The sequence below is a fragment of the Cajanus cajan genome, chromosome 1, assembly GCF_000230855.2.
Source record: "Cajanus cajan strain Asha chromosome 1, NIPB_CcT2T_4, whole genome shotgun sequence".
NCBI classification, from domain to species: Eukaryota; Viridiplantae; Streptophyta; class Magnoliopsida; order Fabales; family Fabaceae; genus Cajanus; species Cajanus cajan.
The window spans coordinates 82280470-82301864 of record NC_138517.1 but is presented as its reverse complement, the minus strand read 5'-3'; the positions used below and the strand labels follow the sequence as shown (position 1 = coordinate 82301864).

General features: G+C 30.3%; 4 protein-coding genes across 4 annotated transcripts; 2 read left to right on the top strand and 2 right to left on the bottom strand.

The window, feature by feature from the left end:
- Window positions 1-263: 263 nt before the first annotated feature.
- LOC109803844 (putative F-box protein At4g22030) lies at window positions 264-2009 on the bottom strand. The gene has a single exon (XM_029272592.2). It carries the CDS (start codon window positions 1697-1699, stop codon window positions 401-403), a length of 1299 nt encoding a protein of 432 aa, XP_029128425.1. The 5' UTR covers window positions 1700-2009; the 3' UTR covers window positions 264-400.
- Window positions 2010-8678: 6669 nt separating this feature from the next.
- Window positions 8679-10437, bottom strand: LOC109803843 (putative F-box protein At4g22030). Its single transcript, XM_029272334.2, is given in 2 exon segments — window positions 8679-8971; window positions 8973-10437. Coding segments are annotated over 2 exon segments (1326 nt in total). The 5' UTR covers window positions 10158-10437; the 3' UTR covers window positions 8679-8830.
- Window positions 10438-13468: 3031 nt separating this feature from the next.
- On the top strand, window positions 13469-16161 carry LOC109803980 (peroxisomal membrane protein PMP22). Its single transcript, XM_020365699.3, has 7 exons — window positions 13469-13626; window positions 13713-13811; window positions 14739-14840; window positions 15115-15190; window positions 15452-15522; window positions 15616-15701; window positions 15814-16161. The coding sequence occupies exons 1-7, from the start codon at window positions 13555-13557 to the stop codon at window positions 15863-15865; spliced, it is 558 nt and encodes a 185-aa protein (XP_020221288.1). The 5' UTR covers window positions 13469-13554; the 3' UTR covers window positions 15866-16161.
- Window positions 16162-16304: 143 nt separating this feature from the next.
- On the top strand, window positions 16305-20222 carry LOC109803842 (putative F-box protein At4g22030). The gene has a single exon (XM_020365515.3). The coding sequence runs from the start codon at window positions 17959-17961 to the stop codon at window positions 19267-19269; it is 1311 nt and encodes a 436-aa protein (XP_020221104.1). The 5' UTR covers window positions 16305-17958; the 3' UTR covers window positions 19270-20222.
- Window positions 20223-21395: the final 1173 nt, after the last annotated feature.

Genomic DNA, 21395 nt, shown 5'->3' with positions numbered 1-21395 from the left:
GTAACGTTATGCTTCTGTTGATAGCTACCTACGGTCCTCGGTTGAAAACTTGAATAGTCAATGGTTTATACTAAATATTAAATAAAAAAATTGGTGGAGAAATTATAATAATATATGCCGGTCATTAGCACGCCCTAGTAAACAAATCTCGATTATTTTGGACAGTTATTTTAATTTGGAAAATATCCTTAACATATCTTACAAGGAATGTAGAGGATTATACAAAATAAAATTAATGTGAAATAAACATTATATATCCCGTGTAAATTAATGTACATCCACATTTCATAGCCTCTCATATTTGTAGGTCAAATGACTATACATGTATTATATACATTAAAAAAGAATAAAAGGAAAGAATGGCATGCATAGAATCAAAGAAAGAATTAGTGTTGATCTCTTAGAAGAGTTTGCTGGCGAATTCATCTATCTCCCTCCCTTCCATACGACATGAAGCAGATTTTGAGGCAAGTTCTCTCAGCTGCGAAACACTTCTTCCCAATTGCAAAGCCATCTTCATTTCAAACAGTTCCCCATTTTCTCTTTTCTCCAAATCCTTCTCTTCCATTGTGGCTTCAACTGTCTCTTCCAAAAGCTGAAAAAATCCACCACAGTTTCTGTACATTTCGAACACCATGCCAACTTGCCCTCCATGCTCAAACGCATTAACCACTGTAGCCAACGCCCCAAGCACAGGAACCAACACTTCCCATGATGATCCATCTCCCAAAAACATAGATCCTATTGCTGCAATTCCTGTAAGCAAAGGTCCTGATAAAGCTAAACCCTTGTTTATCTTGAGTGCAATGTTCCCCAACCTCTCATAATCTTCCGCGTCCTTTCTCTTCACCACTTCAATAACCTCTCTCATTTCCTCTTCCAACTCCGCACTCCATCCATTATTATTGTTATTCTTAATCTCAATCTCAATCTTCCCAGTGTCATAATTGCTTCTACTTTTAGGCCACCATCTAGCAGCTTCAAACTTTTCTGGGAACTTTTCAAGCATTGCTCCCCCCAACAAGGGAAGTGGATAAGCTTTGTCCAACGCCAAAACCTTCTCCATTGCGTCTCTCACATCACCTTCAGTTGGATTTCCAATTGCTATTGTGGTTTGGATCTGTGTCTGAATCTGCTTCAACAGTCTTGCTGCGACTCTTTGTTCCTCGGCGAGTTGCGAGGGTTGGATTTTGTTGGTGGCAAGTAGCATTCCCGTGGCTGCTGAAAACAAAAGAGCAGAAGATAGTTTAAGAGCCAAAAGGGGTGCACCGTCGCAACCACTCGTGCCGGCAACACCAGCCATGGTTGAGGCCGTGAGGGTTAGCATGTTGATGGAGTTTAAAAGCAGCGTGTTCCAATTGTCACGTTGTTTTCCCACGTTGTTATGCATTTCAATTCTGTCAGCCACAGCCTCCAAGATGGCATAGAGTTGAACATGAACTGTGGCCTTAGAATTTGTAGGGCTATGTAGATCTGGATCATATAGCGTATTCTTTTGCAATAATGGGGATTTTTCTCTCACTGTGAATTTGTCGAACTCATGCATCACAATTCTCCTCGATGATGCTATAGCTTTTGTAACGGAAAAGGAGACTCGAGGTAGTTTGGGGACATTGATAGAATAATTGGTTCTCTTTAGAGAAGAAGGTGAAGATGATAAAGGGTAATTAAGCAGAGGCGAAGCTCGTAAGGAAGGCATATTATAGAGAGAATTGAAAGATTTTGGGTTTGGTTTGGATGAAGAAATTGAGGTTAGTTACCTGGTGTATGCGTATTTATAGTAGGAAGGTGGGGCAGATGAGAAGGTGCTGGATACGGGTAAAAATAAAAATTAACGACGTGATTGGGTCTGCCTAACATATTTGCTTATGTCATGTTGACCAGTTCCTGTTCAAAATATTGTACCCAATGCCTTCGTCTCTACATCTTCCTAACGTCGTCTTCTGAACCATAACATTTTTAACGAAGCCTTTCAGTACTTTCCTTTCAATTAATTACGCAGAAATTAAACACAAATTTGTGCTGTTATACATATATATATATATATATGAATGGTTGAAACGACATTGGTGTAATTTTTACCAAATAATACACTGTTTAATAACTTTATATTAAATGTGAATTTTATAAATACAATCGTTAGATTGAAAATTATTTACTTTTAAATCATATATACAAAATTTTATATTAATCCAAAATGATTTGATACTTCATTTTTATAAAATAAAATTGACATAATCTATACATTTCAAAATATAATAAAATATGAACATTTTGATTACTTTCAAGTTATTATTTAATTTTAACAAAATTTGATATAAACATATAAAATGATATATATGAAGTTATAATTCAATGGTTGGATTTACAAAATTCACATTTGATATAAAGTTGTTGAGCGGTGTATTACTTAGTAAAAGTTACACTGGTGTCATTTGATTCATTTTCTATATATATATATATATAGGAGACATTCGTTTACTCCTGTAAATCTATTTAAACTTATTTCGTTCAATAACTCATATTCTACATCAAATTTTAATGATCTAACCATTTAATTTAAAAAATTTAATGTATAGATCAAGTCTACAAATTTTTGAAAAAAATGAAAATCATTTGATACTTCATTTCATTAATTTAAATTGACGGATAATCATAAAATTATTTTATTCGTTAATTTTCTTAATGAAAAAAAGGTATTAAATAGTTTTCAAATATTTTAAAAATTTACAAATTTGATCTATACATTAAGAACTTAAAATTGAACGGTTGGATCATTAAAATATGATGTTGAACATGAATTATTAAATAGAATAAATCTAGGTAGACTTACTCCTAGAATAAATAGATCTCTTTATATATATATATATATATATATATATATATATATATATATATATAATATGGGTTTTTTTTTAAATAAAAAAACACCTTACCTTATCCATATTCATCGGACTTAAAAAAAATGGGCAAAAATTCAAATGAAAAATTAGCATGACTAATTAGTACATGTGTATATGTGGTAAACCCCCTTATACATATATATTATATATATATATATAATATATATATATATATATATAATTGTGTGTATATAAATTTATGTCCATCTTTTTATTTGAACGATGTGAGACTTTACTTACATCCCAACTATAACTATATATATATAAAAATAGATAACATAAAATTATTGAAACGAATTCAATTAACCAAACACATTCAAGTCTTTTTTATTATTGCGTAATGGTGGGACGTTATATTATTTTTACCACAATGCATCATATTAAGTCGAGTATCCCTCCATTAAAGAGGTCTTCAATCGAGTATTCGTTGGTGGAGTACCCTACGGTCAAAGTAATCTTAACTGAGTAGCCCTCAAACGAGTACTCCTTCAATATTCCAATCATAATGCATGGACATGAGACTTTAATGCATGGTCGAGAGCAGCCGAGTATTCCAATATGAATTAGTTTTTGTTAGCTTCCGGTTTCAAAAATATAGCTTGTATCAACACTAAATAAATGCAACTAACATCATTGGTAAGTCATCATAGATAGAAGCTATTTAAAAAATAATTAATAATCACAGATTCAGATAAAAAAGAAATCTGAAATGAGTAAAATTAAATTTAAAGAAACTAAATATATATATTTTCCTCATATTTTGAATATAGACAGTAGTTGTATGTCTTATTCTATTGTATCTTACCTAACATGAATGCAATATGTCATTGGGAGAATTTCAACAAGTGCTAATTCTTCAGCGCCAAAGCTTTTACCAGGTCTATTAAATAACTTGTAAACTGTTGAGTTTGAATAAAGAATAAAAAAAATACATGGTTGACCTCCCCTCCCCCAAGAAAAAGAAAAGAATGTCGAATATATATAAAAATATCACAAAGGTCAAAGCGTTGCCAATTCATTCTGAATCTCGTCTTGAAAAGTAAATTAGACAAATTCCTCGGATATAAAAAAAAAAATGTATAAATAAAATACAAAAATCATGACAATCATCATACGGCATTCGTGCTTCATTTTTTAACGAACGAATATAAGTATGTTTTGTACCGTCAAAAAATTTTCTCCTAATTTTAAATTAGCCAAATGCCAGACGAGTAAGACTGCAAGCGTAACTTGGATTAGCGGAAATATATAATGTCACTTTATTTATTTATCCTTCATCCAAGAAAAGATCAATGCTTACTTCTTGCTTCCTTTGGAATTGTAAGTCCTTGGACTGTTTCCATAATCAGCTTTAATCAAATCGATTAATGATTACGTTAATCTTTGGTCAGTAAGAAAAAGTATTTGAAAATATCATTAAAGATTAAAAAGAGGGTTCAGTCAGGTATATGATCTTGGAGTTGAATTTCATTAACATAAAAATTGAATTTAAAATTGAATAGGAACTATGCAAAGGAGCTGTCAACTCTTGGACTCAGTTTTAGTCTCGTGTGCAACAGGCAACTGATCTTGTATATGCGCATATGATATGTGTACATACTACACTCTCATTCATTCAAAAGTTATACTATACTTTTTGACAAAATTAATATTTTTATAATCTAACATGTTTCTTATATTTTCTATTTATCTATTTTTAAATTTAGATTTTCTGTTAACTCACTGGTTTTAATGAAGGTTAAAGATTATCATAATTGACACAAAAATGGTTGTAATTGACAAAACAAAACTCTAAATTTTTTTATTCTCACAAAGCAACACAATTGACAAAATACCAAATTGAAACCAAAGAAAAGAAAGATAGCAGATGAAAATAATCTTGATTATCTGTATAAACTGTTATGTTGAAGAAAAAATATTTGAAAATATCTTTAAAGATAACAAAACTGGATTCACTATTCAGGTATACGCGTTTGAAGGTGGACTTCCAAATTTAAAATGTAGTTTGAATGAAAAGTTGATCAGATAAAATTAAAAAATAAGGAATATAATTTAACATTGAATACAGATCGAGTCTCAGTATGCAATCAGCTCCCAACTCTTGGTAGTCTTGTGTGCCAACGTGTAATGGGACAGTATGTCAAGCTATCCTCAATATCTATACATAAATTATATATACTAGTATCTTTTATTAATCGAATAAAACGTACAATTCTTTTATTTTATATTCATGAAATAATATAGAAATAAAATTTTCTTATTTTCTCGCTTAGAAATTAACCGTTAAAGAAGAATTTTCTCTTTCTATTAGCAAGTTATTTATTGTGTATTGCGAAAGATAGTGCTTGGATTTTGCCCCGTTCATTCACCCACACACATGAAAAAAAAAAAAAAAAAAAAAAGACATTTTTAAATTTAAAAATAAATAAAAATAAAAAGTAAGGAGAATCGTATATGGTTTTGTTACTAATAATAGATATTTTATTTATTAAAAAATTTAAGACACTACTAGAATTTTTCTTATTACATGCAATTCTTCCTACGAACCTTTCATAAAAATTTGCAGGAAACGTTATTCCTACAAATTTTTCTGCGAAATTTTATCTCCATAATACCTTTGCAAATTTTAAAATTTGCAAGAAATTTTCTTGTGAAAAAAATTCACAGGAAAGTTTTATAGGAAAAAAATTCGTAGGAAAGTTTCATACGAAAAAAATTCGCAGAAAAGTTTTTTATGAAATTTTCTGCGAATTTTTTTGCTAGAAAAAAATCAAAGAAATTAGTATTCATAAGTAATTTTTATACAATTTCTATTAATAATTCTTCAACTTTCAAATGCTTACAATGAATTTATCTAAAACATGTAAATTATATGTCTAACAATCAACCATACAAAATCAACTGAGTGTTACCCCAACTTATATACTCTTTAATATTTCTAATCGATATGGGACTCAAGGTAAATATTTTAATTCTTAAACTTATAAAGTTTTATATATTTTTTATTTTTTTGCGAATTAAAATTGGCAGGAAAATCTGCAAGAAAATTTTCTTGCGAAATTTTTTTACCATTTAGTAAACATTACTTGAGAATTTATTTTTACAAAAAAAATCCGTAAGAAACAAGATAAATTTTTACAACATTTTCTGCAAATTTTTACTGTGGAATTTTTTTTATGATCATTAAAATTGTAGCAAAATTTGCAACAAAAAAACATTTGTGGATTATTTTCATAAAAAAATTTGTAAGAAATTTCTGTAAATTATTTTTTGCAAATAAATTTGTAAAAAATTTTGTAAAATTATTATTATAAGAAAATTCGTAAAAAAAAAAATCTGTAAAATTTTTTTTTAAAAAAAATTGCAGAAAAATAACATTTTTCTAGTAGTGAGTGCTTTAAAATTGAGAAAGAAATTATAAAATCAAATTATTAAATCAAACCGCACCATCTTTGTTACAAAAAATTACATAGTCGCACTCTTTGAGGTCTGATAAAATTTCTTTGACTCTCATCCATTTATTTCGTTTTTACGAATCACATATATCTTTTATTATAAATTATCACGATCAAGTTCGTTATAAATATTATAGGCGATAAAATTCATTCTAATATTAAGTTAAAATTAGGGATGCAATTAGGATTTCTAAAGATAATTTTAGTATGAAAGAATTTTGTGATTTTAGTGAATTTTAAAAGATTTTGTAATTCAAATTTGAATCAAGATTTTGTAATACAAATTTTAATAAATTTATACTATAAAATTCTAAAGGATTTAAAAAAAAATATTTATAATATTATAAGATTTAACAAAAAAAAAATATAACATAAATAATAAAGAAAAGTAAAATTAATATAAGTATTTTTTTATCTTTTGACAAATAATTACCTCTATTTTTTTGTCAAATAATTGACTTTAATATCCTCCTAAATTTCTAACTAACATTTCTTTATATATCTAAAGTTATATTAGTCCTCCATACATTAACATATTCTCTTTTATGCACTTGAGTCTAAATTTCATTAATTAATTATAACATTGAAGATGAAGATTTATCTACTAATTTAGTTGAAAATTCATCCGACATTCTTTGTGAAAAAAAAACTATATAATGTTACATGTTAATACAATTTTAGTTTGTGTTTTAAATAGAAATAGATGTCCCAACTTAAAAATTATGAAGCGTGATTTAAAAATACTAAATATCCTCTCAATCATATTTCTTAAGATGCATGATATAAAATGAATTTCGAGGGTCATTACCTTGACCGAAGTTTTTTTTAATATATGTTTCAAAACTTTATATTTCAATATTAAATTTTATTAAAAATAAAATAATTAAATTTTAGTAATTTAAAAAAATTAACAACAAACAATATTTAATAATACAAAAAAATCATTTTAAATATTTAATAATTTAAAATATTGATAAATTATGCATCAATTAAAAAATATCAATAAATTATACATAAATTAAAAAAAATTACAAGAGAAGAATAATAAGAAGCAGAGATAAATGAGAGAGATAAGTAAAAAGATAAAGATAAATAAGATAGAAAAGAAAGAGAGAGAAAGAGAAAAAGAAGTAAGAAAAAGAGAGAAAAAAAAAGAAGATTATGAGACAAAGAAGAAGAAGAGATAAATAAGAGAAATGAATAAAAAGAAAAATAAAAAATGAGATAAAAAATAAAAGAAGAGAGAGAATGAAAGAGAAAAGAAGATGAGAGAGAAGCAAAAAAGATGAGACAAAAAATTTAAGAGAGAGACAAAAAAGACAAAATAAAAATGAAAGCTAACAAAATTATGCGAAATCTCAAGAGATTTGATAAAATTGCTAAACGAATGAATTATATGTAAATTATACTAAATTAAATTTCTTACAAAATAATCCATTGAAAAATTTCTATATTTTTTTAATACCAACAAATTTTTTTTTAAGTGAAAAAAGTTTTAATTGAATACTATCAAATTTTTAAAAAAATTTAAGATTTTTTTAATTAAATGTTACATAAAATATTTTTTATGTTGAAAAAAGTCTTAACTAAATAGCCAAAGACTATTTTATAGTAAAAAAAATCTTTTAAAATTCATTAAAATTCTAATTCAATACACATTCTTAACTATCATGTTATTTATTTTTATTGATATGTTATGTCAAAATTTAAAATTTTAAAATTTAATATAAAAATGAACGATTAAATTACCATAATTTAAAATTCATTTGATTTAAAAAAATTAAGATTTTTAATTCAATATATGCATCAAGATTTGAATTTTAATAAAATATTTTAAAATAATAATATTTTACGTAATTATTTGTTTTGAACAATTCTTACCGTGTTAGAGAAACATAAAAGAGTAAAAAATGTAAAATAAAATGAATTATTTGATTAAAAAAGTAGAGAAAAATGAAATATTGATAATAGAGGTTTTTTTTTATCATTATCATTCAATCACATATGATATTATGCATGCTAAGTTTATATATTAACTTTTATAATAAAAAATAAATAATATATACATAGAGAGAGAGGAGAAATGTAAATAATTTTTACCGTATTTTCGATCACAAACTAATATATATAATAAGATTGTTGACTATTATAATATAATTTTATTTTATTATTATTAATTAATTGATCGCATAAAAAGTATATATACTTATTAAAATTTTATAATAACTTAAAAATATTTAGATAATAAATTTTTATTGGTTCACAATAAAAAACAATAATTTTTTTTATATTGTATCGTTGTTCAATATTTTACCACTAATAGCAACAAGAGTCAAATATTTATATATTTAAAATACAAATTAATGTTTGAAGAACAAATTCTGAAAACAAATATCGTAGAAGACCAAGACACTGCGATCCTGGTTCTCAAAATTGAAAAACAAGTGTGTAACTAATTTTGTTTTTCCTACGTCAGGTAACAACTGCATGCACAAAAAGAATGAAAGAACAACTATTCACTAAACATTTTCTCTCAGAACAGTTTGCTTGCAAATTCGTCAACATCAAGCACTCCTTCCATGCGATACGAAGCTGATTTAGAAGCAAGCTCCCTCAGTTGCGACACACTTCTTCCCAACTTCAAAGCCATCTTCATTTCAAACACTTCCCCATTTTCCCTTCGCTCCAAATCTTCCTCTTCCAAAGTTGATTCAACAGAGGTTTCCAACAACTTGAAGAAGCCACCCGAGGTTCTGTACATTTCAAAAATCATACCAACTTGCCCTCCATGCTCGAAACTGTTAACTGCTGAAGCCAATGAACCAGCCACGAGGGGAACCAATGCTCCCCAAGAATCATTGCCAACAAATGCAGATCCTAATGCTGAGATACCTGTGAGCAAAGGACCTGCAATGGCCAAACTCTTGTTAACCTTCAATGCAATGTTCCCAAGCCTGTCATAGTCCTCACTGTCTTTTCTCTTCACCACTTCAACAACCTCCCTCAGTTCCATTTCAAGTTCCTCACTCCATCCATTCATTTTTCCAATAATATTTGATTTTCCCTCTTGGGGTTTAGAAGGCTTAGGCCACCAAACAGCAGGCTCAAATTTTTTAGGGAATTTCTCAAGCATTGCTCCCAACAAGGGAAGTGGGAAAGCCTTGTCAAGCGCCAAAACCTTCTCCATTGCACCCTTCACGTCGTGTTCACTAGCATTCCCGAGTGCAATTGTGGTTTGGATTTCGCTTTGGAGGTTCGTGAACAACCTAGAAGCATTGCGTTGTTCCTCCGTGAGTTGAGAGGGTTGGATCTTGTTCATGATGAGTAACATCCCCGTGGACGCTGAAAACAAGAGAGCAGAAGATAGCTTCAAAGCCAAAAGCGGTGCACCTGCACCGCACGTGGCTGCAACACCAGCCATGGTTGTGGCAGTGAGTGTGAGCATGTTGATGGAGTTCAAAAGAAGCGTGTTCCAGTTGTCACGTTGCTCGGCCATGTTGTTGTGCATTTCAACCCTGTCAGATACAGCTTCCAGGATTGCGTAGAGTTGAATAAGGGCGTCGGAGTTTGTAGAATGCTCTTGTTCATTGTCGTGTAGTTGTACATGTGTACTCTTTTCTAATAATGGGGTTCTGCCTTTGGGTATTAGTTCCTCAGCTTGCTTCATGGTACGTACCTTTGGCACTGAAACATCGATTCTTGGGAGTTTTGGGACGTGGATTGCGGCATCTATTGATCTCCTTGAAGACAAAGAAGAACGAGAAAGTAAGGATGAGGTTTGCATGGAAATGGAAGCCATTATATATGGGTAATTAGTTGTAGTTTTTTTTCTCTATACGTGCAGTGTTGAGAAAATATGAAGTTGTGGATGTTTAGATGCGAAGGTGGGTGTTAGTATTTATAATGAAGGGGAGGAAAAAAGTCAAAATCAAATATTGACATGGTCTCTGTTCAAAATTCCCAGCCTCGTTTGTGGTTTGTTTTGGGTTTCAACATGAGACGTAGTAAAACAACGTATAAGGCTGCACTACGTTGTTTTAGCATGCACTTAACAAAGCCTGTGACTGCTATAGTCTTTTAGTTAATTTTACATTTTCAATACATTGACAAACTATTACTGTTTCCCCGTTGGATAGTCTTCAATTTTGAAGTTTCTTTGGCCATACGATTTACGTCTTAAAATGCCCGCACACTGTTTATTTTGAAAAGTTGAAGTTCGGTTACGTGCTAGCTCGTGTGAGGACTTTATGGAAGATTAAGATTTGAAGAACAAGGAAAAGTAATTTAAGAGTGAAATTTGGCTTTAGGCACAGTATAAAAATTAAATGTTTGAAACGTTAAGCCAATCCTTATGCCGATGTTGGCTATCCCCGTCATTAGAAATTAATTTGAGGAGCAAAATTGAGCACGAAGTGTTTGATACGATAAAGCTGAATTAATTTGAGAAATAATAGAATTATCATGTTTAGTTTAAATTTGAACCAAGAAAATTGAGTGGTTTGGTTTAATTGAGGATTAATAAAAGTCAAGCAAGGGCAAAAAGGAAAGGGGGCGGGGAGAGGCAGCGGCAACTCAACGTTGGTGCGTCAAGAATGTATAGCAGAGTTGAATTGAAAGAACGTAATCACGAAGATGCTACGCAATAGCTCATGCTTGCCAAAAAGCATTATACATTTCATATATACATGCTTCAAAAATATTTCGCTATATATTCGCAAAATAATTTTATTCAAATGTTGAAAAAGATTAAGAGTTTAATTTCTATATAATGTCATGTTTATATGATTAATCGATCAAAAATATTATTTATAGGACTCTTAAGATAATTTTAATAAAACATTAACAAATTTATGTTATATATCACAATTTGTTATCAAATGATTACATTATCGACGCATAAAGTAAATTCATTCAAAGTTATACTAAGTTTTTTTTTAAATAAAAAAAAACAAAAAGTGTCAGGAATTAAAAGGGACATGGTAGTGGCCCCAAAAGGGTGAAAGAATTACCACATAATATTTTTTTACAATAAAAATTAAGAAATTAATCTCTGTCAGACTGTCACGGTTAATTACACCTTTAATTAATCATAAATTATCATTAACAAACTTATAATATATGACTATGTAATTGAATGACTATATTGTGCAATGTGAATGCATATACTATTTATTTAAAAACAAATTAATGGGTATATATATATATATTTCAGAGAATTTTTGTTTGTGAGAGCCTCACTCTCTTTTGAATGCATCCCTAGTTATTGTCAACATTGTTTTTTTCCAGCTCAGTTCTGAGTCATTCTTGACTTTTTGTTATTTTCACTTTTACACAACTGAGCACATCACAATATTATTTAACAATGGCTTTTCTGGTCAACAATATATCACTTTTCAGTTTTTCATCATTTATCTTTATATTCTATTCATAACGGTCACACTTATTTTTGCATAAACACACGTACACACACACACACATATATATATATATATATATATATATATATAAATTTTTTATATGCCATAAAGAAAAACCCACTGGATGATGTTAGGGATTGCTTTCCTCTCGTAGTAGATATATCGGAGGTGGGACTGTTTCGATTCAAGAATACCCTTTCTTAATTTTGCATGTAAGTGTAACTAATAAACCAATACAACAACTACGGATAATTTATTTTAAAAATACTCCCTATATTCTCAATAAAAAAGAAAACTGATTTTGTACTTATTAAAAAATTAGTTATTTATATTAAATTTTACTAATTTTATAATTTTAAAAAAATTATTTTTGTAATAAATATAAATAATAAAAAAATACAACTAAAATGTCATATTAATAAAATGATATTTTATGATGATAATGAGTATCATTAAATGAGACAAAAATAATTAAAATTTATTTATATTTAAAAAATAATAGGTGTTGTACATATTTAATGACACATTAATAATTTTCATATAATGGATAACGATCTTAACGCTGATCAAGAGCTTCAAGACGAGAGAAATAGGAGAAAAGTACTTACAAAAGACACTCTCAGTACAAATATTTATTATAACAATAAATAAACCGTAATTTTACCTCGTTTTGTATAACTATTTATATTATTAATCGTAATGGGCTTGAATCTTTGGAACTTGTTATAATTAGGTAATCTAATTGGTAATGACAGATTATTGCTTAATCATGTTTACACTTCGAGCTCTTTGTCCATTATAATTTGTTTAATTTCTCTTTAGTTTATGATGTTTCGGCCTGATTGTGTATCAATAGGGCTAGAATGTTCCTTTCCCTTTGGTCCGATCAACTACCAATCAGGTTGAGATGCTTGAGACTATGTCTAGGCCATGGAGCCGAGGCTATTCAAAGGCAAAAAGGGTATGCATTGTGCCTAATGGCTAGCATCTTTGGGTGCCAAGATGGCCAAAGATCAGGGCATTGCTTTGGTGTTTTGCTTAGTGCACTCATCATCTCGTGCCTTGGCCTAAGTAGCCAAGACTGTTGACTGGGTGCGACACTTGGATGATGCGTGATTCTGAATTCCATCCAATATAAGTGTATTTTTTGTTTATGATAAAGAATAGAGGAATTAAGTATTTTGTAAGTGTGTTGATACGAAAAGAATGACTCTTTCAACATTGTGATGTTTACAAGCTCTATGTGTATGTTTCACAAGTCCTTTAAAGTAATTTCTAATGTTTATCTTAATAAAAAAATAATTATTTCACCTTATTAATAATATTTAATAAACAATTTTTTTTTGAGTAATTGGAGATAAAATAAAAAACTTCATTTAACAGTTTATAGCATTCTTAAAATGCTACTTTAAATAACATTTTTTTAAAATATTCATAAAAATTACACACACCATAATATAAACCTGATATCTATCGAACTATTAACACTAGCTTATAATTTCTTATATTTTACTTATCTTTCAATAAGTTTTTAAAAATATTACTGAAAAATTTATAACGAAATTGTTTGGTTTAATATAAATAAATAAGATAAGATGAAATTATGAAGTGAGAAATAAAATGGGATTGTGGCACGACAAGCACGTGGGTTAATGTCCTCTCCTGGCAATTGAAGATATTTTGGCACAAGAAGCATAGTAATTATATGCACTAGTGGCAATCCCAACAACTTGTTGCTGTTAGTTGTTAATTGTTATCGAGTCAAAGGGTGGGAGCAAGATGGGTTCTTTGGCAAAGAAGGGACTGAACAATTACGTCAAACAGCTCCAGCATCACCCTCTCAGAACCAAGGTTCCTTATCCTCTTCTTCGCGTCCATTACTCTTTTTTTTCTTTTGCATCCATATTCGTTGACCACTTCATTCGGGGTTAAACCAGGTAATCACTGCAGGGGTATTATCAGCAATCAGCGATATTGTGTCTCAGAAACTTACTGGAATACACAAACTTCAAGTCAAACGCCTTCTTCTCAAAGTGGTCAGCTTCTTTCCCCTTTCATTTTTTTTTCAACTCTTGTCCTACCCAATTCCTAACTAGTATAGAATAATAACATAAAGTTCTAATATAAGTAAATTACAGTCCACTTGACTGATGCTTAAATTGCCTTCCCTTAAAAGATTAATATGTATTATATCTTAGGGTTAAATTTCCCTTTTTTTTATTGCTCTCTGCAATTAGGTTTGAATTTCTACTAAAAACTTTGGGACTTTATAAAATATATATAAAGTGGGTGAAGTTTCAAAGTTTACTGGGCAAGTGTTCAGTTTTTAGTACATTAAAATACTCTCAAGTCTGCATCTATTATGCAAATTGATAGTAATTGGTGGTCAAAATTAGTTGTCGTGATCTTAAATGTTGAAAACAAAAGAAAAATACTCTTACAAGGTTTGTTCATAGCTAACAGCCTCATTTACATTAAAATAAACTGAAAGTGTGTGCAAATTGATCAAGAAAGGGAAGTGTAATTTTTTTTTTCTTGGTTGCTGAGCAAGGGAAGTGCAATTTTTAAAACAAGAGGGTAAGACGATGGAATTTAAGCATCTCAAAGAGGGGTGTATTTTATTCTTTTGATATTTTTGTGGAAGAGAAAGTGCAGACAATTGAGGTTGGACTTTTGAGGGGTGGGGGTGATAGAAAATTGAAACTCTGTTTTCAAAAGCTGTTTTAAAAATGCTGAAATGGGTTTTTTTTTTTGGTTCGCCAGAATAAAAATTAACTTGTTACTACTCATTTTGATGAGCTATGCCATGCCTAAATAAATGGCCGAAATAGACGCGAATCATGCACTGCTTACTTAATTTACGTTTGAAGTTTTAGCTTCTACGGTTATGAGTGGCTTGTGATTTTTCTTGTTCTTATTATATTTAAGCATTAGGAATCATATAAGTCGTTTATTGCATGCAGGTTTTTGGAGCCGCTTATCTTGGACCCTTTGGACACTACTTTCATTTGATGCTGGATAAAATTTTCAAAGGAAAGAAAGATTCAAAAACTGTGGCCAAGAAGGTCAGACTGCAAAGCCTTCAGTTTCAATTATATCTATCATTAACTAAATTCTGGCATTTCAGTTTTGTACCTTTGTCATCAATCAGCTTTTCTTACAGTTTTTGCAGCATGAAATATCAGCTTATTTATGCAGTAGGGTTTGAAGCACTTTGATCCTGAACTGCAAAGAATTTATTGGAAGTGAAATAATTTACATATCCTATAAAAAAAAAAGGCAGGGTTTACAAGTTGTGTTATATTACACTTAAATGCTACTTTGATTTTTCTTGTTCAGGTTCTGATTGAACAATTGACATCTTCTCCTTGGAACAATTTCCTTTTCTTGATTTACTACGGATTAGTTGTTGAAGGTTAGTCTTTTCAGTTTTCTCAACATCTAATTTCTTTATTTAAACTGGAGAAACATGGAAATACTCCCAAGTAAGATACATGTGGAAAATGTGGACAAGTAGAATAATTCTCATCAAGTGTCAAAAATAGGGTACCCAACTCTGACATTTTTGGTCAACTATTTGTTTACTTGTTTTTTTAAAAATTATTTATCCTAAAAATGACGTGTCAAATGGCATGTTTGGTTGTAAATTGTTTATGATGAAAGAGGTGGATTTCAGGCCGACCATGGGTTCATGTGAAAGCTAAAGTTAAGAAGGATTATCCATCAGTGCAATACACATCATGGACGGTAGTATTCTATTATAAGTATAGCAAATAACATAATTTATACCATTTTTTCATTTTGTTTTTGACTTTGGAACCCCAATGAATTTAACTGCAGTTCTGGCCTGTTGTGGGGTGGATAAATCACAAATTCTTGCCTCTTCATTTCCGTGTTGTTTTCCACAGCTTAGTAGCATTTTGCTGGTACATGTTTCTTGTTTGCCTTTCCTTCTGCTTTCCTTGACTTCTTGATGATCATTCCCATTGGTAAACAACAACTAAATTGAGATCATTCATTGGGTGCATTTTATTTCAGGGGAATATTCTTGAACCTTAGAGCACGATCAATGGCATTGACTAAAGCCTGAAAGATTACCGTTTACAGTCTTAATAAGTAGATGCTCCTGCTTGCAAGGACACTATTACTCTTTCCAGAGTAGTTTGCATCATTTTAAACATATCAAAAGAAGATCTGCCATTCAAGTTAATGTGTTGGCAAGATATTTTAGTTTGTCGATTATGTAGACATTAATTGGTGATGCTTGGAATTTAGAAGTTTGAGAATTTTATTCCTCATGTTAGTCATGTATAAATGACAAATGAATATTGAAGACAATTACACAAAGCAATAACTAAGCACCAAACAGTTCATTATTCCTGGCAACTTTCTCAGTGGGTGAATATATTTTTGGATAATTCTTGATTTATTTTGGGGGAAATTCGTTCTTCCTCTAGGGTCATTACCACCATTTGTTGCAGTTGATATTACAGATATGGATGCTCAAAACAACCGGATGATTATAAATGATGCGCTGTAATAAAAATTCTTTAAACGTAATAACTTGTTAAAAAAAAATAAATACAATTCATAATGTGAAAGGTTCATAAACAGAACAACACCATTTGAGAAACATGCAAATATATTAAATCTTTGTATTATCACGATTTTATGCACTTCTATGAGAATTTGTATTGTCAATGTGTGTTGTTGAGCCTGAGAGGAAGATATAGCACGTGGTCTGTCTGAATTCGTGAAAGTTGAGACTTGAGACAACTCTTCGCGTTAGGTTAGGTTCTAATTTGCGCATTGGCTTTTTATGGCTGTTAGCAAGTGTAAATACCGAAAATAAGAGGTCGTTGACTTGCGGCCTTATAAAGTTGAAAGTAGAGTTAGTTGGTATATAAATAAAATATACTCATGACTTATCCTATATCATTTTTTACACAATAATATTGACAGAACAATTTATAAAGACTCAATGACATGATGAGTATATTAAATATATATACTTGTCCTATCATTTTTTTTTACAAAACCTATTTTAACCCAACAATTTAGAAAATAGAAAGTGTATGACATGATTTGAGTATATTAAATACAAATATATAATATCGATGATTTCATTTTCATTGTCATCGAAATTTAATTGATGCCAAATAATTTCAATTAATTAAACATTTTCAACGTGACAACCAAAATTTGATTGTAAATCATACCATTTTTTTTTAATGATTTTATACTTAAAATGTAATTTTTACATTAATATTATATAAATAGTAAAATACATGCCATGCAAAATGAGGTATAGTATTCAACTTGGGAAAAGGTGATGAATGTGTGAACACGAGAGAATTCTTTAGCTCTTTTTTTACTGAGGTTGCCCAAAAAGTTATAATCACAATGCGTGGGGATTATGTGAGGAAGTGGTCAGAAAAAGAAACCTCTGACCATTTTGAGTTATAGTTGTACTTAACAAATATGTAGCATTAATTTCAAAGCCATCATATATTGTGAACAAGAGAAGAGAACAACCGCGGCACCCCATGGTCATTAGTCACCAGCCATGGAAAATCAATTTTACTCAACCCACGTGAATGAATGCACAAATGTTAAGAAAAAGGACTTCGAGTAACACGTTATTAAACTGTCAAAACGTTATGATTAATCAAATAAAATATTAAGCATAGCCATGTGTTTTTGTTTCTTGTCGAGGTATATATACGTTTTATTATTGCAGATATTATTATCATATTATGGTTGTTGGTTGTCAAAGAAGCAGGTTAAAACATTCAACAAGAGGTTCATCTTTTTATTTTTTGCAAGATCATTAATTAAACTCTTCTTCAGGACTTGATATAACAAGTTATTTATTTATTTATTTATTTATGGCATTACAGGGTTTGTTTACTCGTTATTTCTGTTGAAAGTCAGCTTAAGAGGGAGAACTCGTAGCAGAAGTAGCCAAAATGAAAGGACAAACATAGATTTCAGTCTACCCAACCGTGTTGGGAAACTTCTCAATCACATTTCACATTTCCACCTCTTATACATATATATGAATGTGCTATAAGAGAAAGTGTCACAATTGAATCCCAAACGTGTTCTCAATCACATACAACTTAACCATTACTAATTAAGGCCTTCGTAAAAAACAGCAAGAGTACTGAATATTGACATAGCATGGGAACCACTACGGTTTCTAGCAAATTATTTTCTTTGTCATATTGTAGTACAAGAAGAATAGCTGCTACAATCAATGTGCCAAAGATCAAGGTAACCAAAATCTCCACTCCAAGGCTTCCCAACAGAAGCTTGGTGGCAGAATTGGATTATGGTTATCTAAATAGTTACATTTCAGCCACCCCCACAACTCATGCAAAAGAGGATCCTTACTACTCCAATATCAACACCAACGGTTCCACAGCACCTAGCAGAAGTTCTACAAATTCCATGGAGGTCGCTAAGCTTCATTTGATTATGGAGATTGTAGCAGATAGGGTGGAAATGCACAAGAACATTGGAGCACAGCGCGACAATTGGAACCACCTTCTAACAACATCTGTTAACATGATCACTCTCTCTGCTGCAACCATGGTTGGCCTTGCAGGTGTTGGTTCAATTGGAGCACCTATTGTGGCCTTGAAAGTGTCCTCCACAATTCTTTACATGGCAGCCACAGGGCTACTTGTGGTCATGAACAAAATTCAACCATCACAACTCGCAGAGGAGCAGAGAAATGCTGCTAGGCTGTTCAAGCAGCTTCATAGAGAACTCAGAACAAGAATTTCTATGGGGAATCCTAGTGAGAGTGATGTTGATGAAGCAATGGAGAAAGTGCTGGCATTGGACAGGGCTTACCCTCTTCCTTTGTTGGGATCAATGCTTGAGAAATTCCCTCAAACCGTGGAGCCAGCGGTGTGGTGGCCTAAACAGAAGCAAAGGTGTGTAAGAAAAGAAGAGTTGTGTGGTGGGAAGTTGAAAGGAAAGAATGGTTGGGATGCAAGGTTAGAAGATGAAATGAGAAAGATTGTGATGGTTTTGAAAAAGAAGGACATGGAAGACTACTTGAGGATGAGTAAAGAGGTTTTGAACTTCAACAAGGTGTTGGCAGTTTCTGGTCCACTACTCACTGGCCTTGCAGCTTTGGGTTCATGCTTCTTGGGTTCTGTGAATGGATCTTGGCCTGTGATGCTTGGGGTTATTGGAGGTGCTTTGGCAAGTGTTGTTAACACAATAGAGCATGGGGGGCAAGTAGGGATGGTGTTTGAGATGTATAGGGCAAACACTGGCTTCTTTAAGCTCATGGGAGAGAGCATAGAACTTAATATTAATGAACAAGATCCCAATAAAAGAGAAAATGGGGAGTTGTTTGAAATCAAAGTGGCTTTACAGCTAGGTAGGAGTCTCTCACAACTCAGGCAAATTGGTGCTAAAATTTCATCCTCACACGAAGAAAATGATAGTGAAGAGTTTGGTAGCAAGCTTTTCTAGCATTTTTACCATGTGTACTGTAATTATTAAGGTAAATGTTCTCATTACAAGAGAATGCTATTGTAAATAGTTTGTTAGCTGGTATTGTAATACTATTACTATGTGTACTAAGTACTAACTATAAAGATTATTTTAAATAAAATTTCTAGAGTTTAACTATGCTCCTATTATTCATCAACCAGTTGTTAGCTTAGATCCACAGCTAATCAGTTTTTTTTATTATGCATCTGCAATTCCGCATTGACTATTGTTTGCATTCCTTATTCTTTTGATTTGGGGTATCTTTGCCACCCTATCCGATAAACATGGCGACAAAGAAGAATTTTGTATTAACGTTAAACTTCACATTTGGACAGCGTGGAAATTCCCATGTTGAGATAATCAGACTCTGGATTATTTTAGATGACTATTTTTTTCTTTCTTCAAACTGTAGATGTTATTGTATTTCAAATTGATTCATAAAAAATAAATCAGAATGGGTAAACCTGTTCCCGTGTGGAGTGGTTATGGAAAGCTTTCCAAGCTATCACCATTGACGGTCTTCAGATACAAACCGAGGCTAAATCACCATACCAATATTTGGCTGCTTTGAAACAATTAATCCATGTCGAGCACACATGTCATTAAAATTTTGTTTCATATGGAAGGATCTAATGCTAGATGTGATTAGTTGCTGTCAAATTTTTCTTTTTTATTAGACCAGAGTCATTAGCCATTTCTTATAGAATTGTCTAGTGCATTAGCGCCATGTGTCAAATCTAAAAAACAAAAACTATAATATAATTAGCATCTTTTATTTAGTTGACATCGAAAATGCCAGAGACACTATAATTTCAGTTTATCTAAATATCACATGTGATCCATGTAAAATAAAGATTACATTGCATGGAAAATGTTAATTTAACTAATATTTTTTTAGTATTGAATGCCCACATTGATTAATTGTTTAAAAATTGATAAAATGACCCTGCGTCCCTGCGCCTACAATGCTCAATTAGCCACTAAAAGATCAAACAAAATATAAGAGCAAAAATAATATAGAAATAAATCTTAAAGTAGTTAGTTTCTTGTATTAGGAATATAGATATAAGTTTGTTAGTTCTATTATTACTGTTATTTCTATGAGCTTAATTGGTAGGTAGTTAATTTTTGTAATCAGAGTCTTTATATAATACTCTTTCGTTCAATAATATGATGAATTTCTTTTATGTAAAATTCTCTAATAATAAATGTCAGGTTTTGTTCTTATTTTGATCTGTAGATGGGTGAAATACCAAGTTTTGGGTTGAGACTTGAGAGGGTGTGATTATCTAATCAGCACATGGTATTATTATATTTTTTTATATTATTACTTTATTATAAATTTTATTTATCTATAATTGACAATATTTTTATATTTTTGTATTATTTTTTTTAATAATTTATCACTCCGTTATTATTTTTTAAATGTCATTTTATCATACTTTATAAATTGTATCTCATTTATTTTTTACCCTTATAATATTGTTTTGGCGATGGTAATATGATTTTATTATTAAATTTCATTTTTGATTTTTCGTTGTTTTAAGATTGTAATATTGCTTCATATAATTATTAGTGTGTTGGTTAAGACTATGTGTTGCGTTTTGTTTTAATTTTAACTTTAGTCTCACTAAAGAATATTTTATTTTGTCTAACTAAACAATCCATATAAACAATTAATACATATTTTATTTGTCTGGCATATCAGTTCCACTAAAAAAAATGAATCAGTTAAATATTTGATCTCTTTAGGTTATAAAATTAAATAATTTAAATTGAAAAATAATCATTTAAAAATTGATTTAAAATAACTCTTAAATATACTTCACACCAATAAAATAATCATAAAAAATAATCTTAAATATAAAGAAATTAATCCACCCGACTATTTTTATAGTGTTAGCTATACTATATATTCAGTTAAAAAAAAAGAAGCTAGACGATATCATTATAATATTTTGGCTTATTTTCGATAGAATATTTTCAAGTTTAATTATAAATTCTAATGCTACAAACTTGTGAATATTATGCTTATCGTTGATTATATGCCAAAATTAATTTATTGTTATTCTAGTTTATCATTTTATATGATATGAAATTAAAAA